We start from the raw sequence: 6089 nt of genomic DNA on the forward strand, positions 1-6089 counted from the left end.
GAAAAATGAATGCCGACAGTTATCGTTTTTGAACGAGACAGGAACATGTGGCCAGCTAAAAAAATTGCTGGCGTTGGCAGCATACTCGTCACGGTCGCATAAATAAATTCGGCCGGCACCCGTAGCTCTTTTACACTCTAAATAAGTAAGTAAATTAACGCGAGAAACTTTTAAAAAACTATAAGCTCAACTGAATAAATCAAACTATAGAATTGTGTCGACCTTCTCATTATACAATTTTAAAAAAAGGAACTGATTAGTTGAGGAGTTTCACCTAAGTAAAATAGTTTTATTCTTCTGATTCTGGGAATGAATGTGGTTGGAATGCCTCGGCTTCGGGATTTTCTCCATATCTCATCCCAATAAGAGGGAAAAGCTTTTCAGTTTCCCTCGAACTGAATTTTCCAATTGATACACGAATGTTTCTCAGCTATGCCGCTTCACGATTAGTAATCGTAATTTAGAAATACCAACTCCATGAATGTTATTGAATTCCTACCTTGGCGACAAAATAATTCCTAAGGTGCGAACTTAAAATGATTATTGTTAATTTGAAATATGTCTATATAAACTGCGATAGGATTTGTCATTCTTTAACAGCACTTACGTTTCCCATTCCAAGAAGACCCACACTTCCAGGTCAGACCACTTCGTACCTATTTAGCTAACGTGCAATAACTATCAAATTTGGAGTTTCAGATGTGGAACCTATTAATTTTTATCCTAGTGCTGGTAAGCGTAGCAGCACAATATAACAAACCGCCTCCTGTGGTTGTGGGACCACCGCTTCCACCACCTCCACCTCCACCTCCACCTCCACCACCACCTCCACCACACCCACCATATAATGAAAGACCAGGGTACGGTGTTGATACGCCATTGGCACCATATCCTGTGAGTTTAAGAAGAGAGAAAGCGTTACACTGCTCCATATAAGTACTGTGTTATAGCCACCACCACCTCCTCCTCCTCCTTATCCGCCTCCAAACCATCATCGTCCGCCTCCACCTCATCACCACCACCCATATCATTCATACGAGTCCAGTGAGGAGGACGCATATGGTGATTGATTTCTAGAGATTTTAACAATGCTCTACTACAGAGGAGAAAAGCAGACACATGGGCAATATTCACGATTGCTATCAGTTCTAAAAATGTTGAGTAGCTCAAGAAAATGTGTGCACTACTCAAAAATACCACAGAAAAAGAATTTGTTTTCGAATTTTTTAGGCATTTTTTCATCCTACTACATACTACTCGAAAAAACCACAGAAAAACATTTTTTGAAACATATTTCTCTTACCGGGGCGGCGTAGTGCGAGCGGTAAGAAGTTCCACTGCGGCTGTAATCGATCGGAGGTTTGAATCCGCCCTAGTGCAAACCAAGCCTTTCATCCCTAAGGGGACGATAAATTGGTACCAAGCTTGTCTGGGAGGATAAAAACACTGACGTGGCACATCGGCTAGCCCCCGCAAGTCACTGTAAATCTGCACGCTCGTTCATAAATCTCAGACGAAGTCTGAGTTGAGGTCGAACGCGAGGGCGTATTCCTGTAGGGATTGATCAACGCCGAGCACTTTATCCTTTATTATTCTCATTCTTCTCCAAACTTAGACTGAATGGGTGTTGGATTTTGCCGACTCATTCTACATTACAAAAGCTCTTTTTCCACGCTTAACACCTTCTTCCTACAATTAATTGTGCATACGGTAGAGTCGCGCTTCACCGTGATTTGATTAATATTTGTTCAAAATCACAAGGTGTACCTTTTGAGTAACTGTCGTTGAACAATAAGTGACCAATGTCAAGTTAGGTGACCTCATTGCTGAAGAGAAAATTATAGGTGCCAACTACCATATATATTTATAATACGTAAAAGGATAAAGGATAAAGTCAATGGCGTATCAATCCACCTGAGATGCGCCAACGCGTTTTTACAGGAATTCGTAATCGATGAGGTTTTAGATCGTGTGTTGGCCTATACAATGATTTCCGGGGGCCAGCCGATGTGCCATGTCACTGTTTTTATTCTCCCAGACAAGTCTGGTGCCAATTTATCGACCCGGAGGGATGAAAGGCTTGGTTTGCACTAGGGCGGTTTCGAACCCTCGACCGTGTGGCTACCGACTGCGCCAAACTGCGAGAATGCGAGAACCATGCTGTATTTCTCACCTTTTTAAATTTTGAATTTATTTTGGAAATTCTGCGAAGAGTTCATATTTGAGCAAATATAATCTTCTGTTCCCAAAACAGTTTTTAAAAACAAACCTTTTTTTAGGATCATGCAACAATTGCTATAGGGTCAAAACAACTTGTGACGATAAACCTAAAGGATATGATTGTAGAAAACCTCGAGTCACGTGGGTGAACAACCTTTATTAGGAGTTAGATTCCATGAAACAAAAGTGTATACGTATGCACAAATTCTTAACAGTTTTATTCTCTACGTAAACCTGGATTTATTGAAAAAAATAATTCTTTTAGCATTTAATTTCAGATTCATATCAAGTTACTTTTAGCAATCTTTTGTTTTCTAGCTATTTCAACTCAGAAAGAGGATGTCAGAGAGCTGTGCTGTCGTGCAGAGATGTGGAAGACAACTGGATGAAAATTGTTACCAAATATGGTGAAGTGCTCACGGAAGGATTTGCTGCTGACAAATTGCTAAAATGCGAAAGGGGAAAGTGAGTAAATACGTAAAAGTAATCTCCAGCCTAACATTACTTTCTTTTTTTCTTACAAAAAACAGGAAAGCAAAAAGGTGGTGAGCGATAGAGAATTTTTTTCTCGGAATACAATGAGAAAAAATCGATCAACTATTGTGATAGACTTATAGCTAGCTCGTTTTTTTTTTGCAAATATTTTATATTAATTATTTCTAGTTACTTGAATGCCATTACTCATTTGTTTTCTTAATATTCATCCTGAAACCTTGCCCATTTTCGCGAGAGGGCTCTAATCTTTTATCAACCGACTATAGATTCAGTGGAAATCTCCAGGACCTGATTGTGGGTGCCCAAGTGTTTTGAGAATTTTTTAGTATTTTACACATTACTTTACCGAACTACATAAGACATCAATGAGGAAATGATATATTGTTCATACTACTATTACATTAACATTTCGAAAAAAAAGGATTAAATTCTAAAGCGCTTTCACGGATTGAAACGCTACGATTTAAACACATGGTCCTCTTGTGGATTTTCTATTAAGTTATAGTGTTGTACAATAACTTCGATCAAGTAACACCAGTGATGTCCAGCAAAAAGCGCACGATTTGCCAAAGGGTGCAATCTGAGAAAGGTAATCAGTTGAGGTTCTATTGCTCTGAAGTAAAGGAACCAAGGAGGTTTTGTGAATTGTGAACAGTTGGTGGTGAGAAACCTCATTTGTCTGTCTGGTAGATCAGAATTTCTAATCCCGACTGCTTCGTATGCCTCTGAGTTTTCAATGGAAATGCGTCCAACTAAGCACTTTGTCCTTCCCTTGCGAAAAGATGCGGAACTCTGGCTTGAAGATCCTACGGACCCGGTTTCTTCACTAAAGACCACTTTCCACTGAAGACACTGGAAAGTATTACGGAAGAGCTGGTCGCCAGTTTCGGAGATATCGGATTTAAGGGGTTCACTTCCTCTGAATCTCACGAGAAGATATTCTAGTTGGATAATACTTCATCACCACCCGCTCAGGTATTAATACAGGTTCAGGTCCTCTGCAGTAGAAAATCGAATGTGTTGTATCGTGGTAACGTCTTCGGTACAGCCAGGCATAGTCCCTTTTCTTCTGAACATGACAAGTTCTTCGTAGCATTTTTTTCTGGCCTTTTTATATTTCTTTTCGCTTTTTCCTGTGTAATAATGGATAGATGGGACTACGTAGTGCCGGTAAATTCCTCTTTCAGTAGCTTCATCGTTTGTTTCGTTGTTTGGGAGTTTCTAAGGTTTGTCAATCATTCATGAATTCTGCTCTACTTCTTCATGAAGCTGTGCACCATTTCTTGGAATAATAGTTGTTGTAACATCCTAGAATGCAGCTTAGAAAAACTGGTAATGATAAGATATAATGTTGTATTACTACAAGAAAAAAATGAGGAAGAATCCAGTTACTCTGAAGTGAAGCATGCAAGAGACGGATGACTTGGTAACAGAAGAAACTGTTAAGTGGCACGATAGGAGCGAAACAAATATAAAAATAATAGATAACGAACTTTATAGGTAGACCTATCCTTTTCATGCGAAAACGAAATGAAAAGTATCAAAAGTAGGAAAAAAAAAGAGTTTCAAAGAGTTGAGAGGGGATTGAGTCAATTCTGCGTGAGCGTACCGTGTAACCCTCACCGTACGAGAGCGACTGTACGTTGATGCTCGACGCATTGCTGGTAGAGATATTCAGATACATCTGGTCAGATTCATTAGCTGTCTTCTTACCAGGTAAGATTTCCAGAAAATCTCAATTTCTGAGGTGAATACGATACCTCGAGAAATATGTGAGTAAGGGAAAGATAGGACTAACTGTTCTTGACTATATTATTTAGTTTCTTCACTAAAAATTATATTTAATTATCTTTGCAATTCAGATGGAGGGCTACTGACGTAAAGGATCGTGAACAGGAATTCAGGACTGTACAATGTCTTATAAGGAAGGATTATCGTTACGAGCATTATCATCATCATAATCATCATCCTAACTAAGATCTTTTTGCTGAGCTGTTCAATAAAGTGGATTATAATTAATCGAGATGAGCCAGGACGATTTCTGTTTTCTGTGCTGGATCACAGTCAGGCTGATACCCCGTAACTGTAGCGACCTTTAACAATAAATGAGAGTAAACAGTGGTAAATGAGGATTTGTTATGGGAGATCCTAGGTATGTAATGTAAGGAAAGAACGCTGCAAAGATAAGGTCCTCCCTTATTCAAATAATATTCTTTCAAGGGGGAAATGGATTGAAGAGGCGTGGAGCGTTGTAGGTCTTGTTAAACATGGCATCACTTACATTTATCCCTTCACTGAGAACTATCCGTGTGCTAGGAACGTACAAATGGAAGATACACTGGAAATAACTATGTGGAAAAGTGAATACTTTGAAAGAAACTCATGTTGCAAGTACTGTATTGTTTTATATCGATTAGTTACATACATTTCGGATTTCACACATACTAACCACAATCAGATTTCAGAAAAAATCCCGTTTTTGGAATTTAGGCTGCGCAGCAATTCTTTAGAGAAGTCAAAGAATTCCACAAAGCCTCTTCCACAAAGCTACCCGAACTTCTCGGATTCGTTTTGATCGTAGGCTCCATTAACTAGATGATGTTATTTCGCTCACTTCTAGGACCTTTTTTCATTAACCAAATCTCATTTTTACAGCTAGCTTTCGTATACACAGTGAACGTAAGATTTGACACGGTTGTGGTGTCATCTCTGGATCAGTTACTAACCTAACAGACTTCCCTTGAACGGAGTATGTTGCGCACAACTGATTCCTACATTTTTTTAAAAATAGGATCAATGTTCTCTACAATAACTTTTGTAAAAAAAATTATACTTCTACGTTTACAGCTGTTGGCAACAAAGTTAATTTTTTGGTCTAACAAAGGATTTTCAGGCTATTTTATCTGACAATCAGGAAAAGGGTTCCACTTAGAAACCTAGAGCTCGTATCCTTCACAACATGGCAGCAATATAAAATTAGAAGAGCACATATGTTGTCTATTCCCGAAGTATTCCATCTTTCTTCATTCTCTTCTCTTTCTCAATTCTCTTGTGCTTTGATTCTTTTGCGTTAGCTCCGGAGGAGGTTTCCAGGGAAATTTCACTTCTGAAATCAACTGAACCTGCTATAAAATATAGAATATATAGAAGAGGGGAACCTGAGAGAAAAAATTAGATGTAAAAATTACTATTACCACGTGTATCCTACAAAGAGCGCTGTTCTAGGACATTCACCATCTGTGTAACAAACTGTCTACAAGGGAAAGTTATTCTCCTGTAGTACTCAGAACTAAAGACGTTCCTAGATCGAGAGTCCAGAATCATCGTTAGACTTTTTGAATGTGTATCATTGCCTCTTAGGCATTTTCACGATA

The 6089-nt window shown here is 38.8% G+C and overlaps 1 protein-coding gene across 2 annotated transcripts; it reads left to right on the forward strand.

Annotated features, from left to right (window-relative positions):
- Positions 1-481: 481 nt before the first annotated feature.
- On the forward strand, positions 482-4692 carry RB195_025824 (uncharacterized protein; the record flags this gene model as incomplete). 2 transcript variants are annotated; one of them, XM_064214130.1, is made up of 7 exons in its annotated part: positions 482-523; positions 601-639; positions 700-894; positions 951-1062; positions 2280-2361; positions 2539-2685; positions 4578-4692. In XM_064214130.1, the coding sequence occupies 7 exons, from the start codon at positions 482-484 to the stop codon at positions 4690-4692; spliced, it is 732 nt and encodes a 243-aa protein (XP_064070010.1). The 2 variants fall into 2 exon arrangements, with proteins under 2 accessions (XP_064070010.1, XP_064070011.1); XM_064214129.1 differs by lacking the exons at positions 482-523; positions 601-639.
- Between the last annotated feature and the right edge of the window lie 1397 nt (positions 4693-6089).

The sequence above is a fragment of the Necator americanus genome, chromosome X (assembly GCF_031761385.1).
Source record: "Necator americanus strain Aroian chromosome X, whole genome shotgun sequence".
Classification (NCBI taxonomy): Eukaryota; Metazoa; Nematoda; class Chromadorea; order Rhabditida; family Ancylostomatidae; genus Necator; species Necator americanus.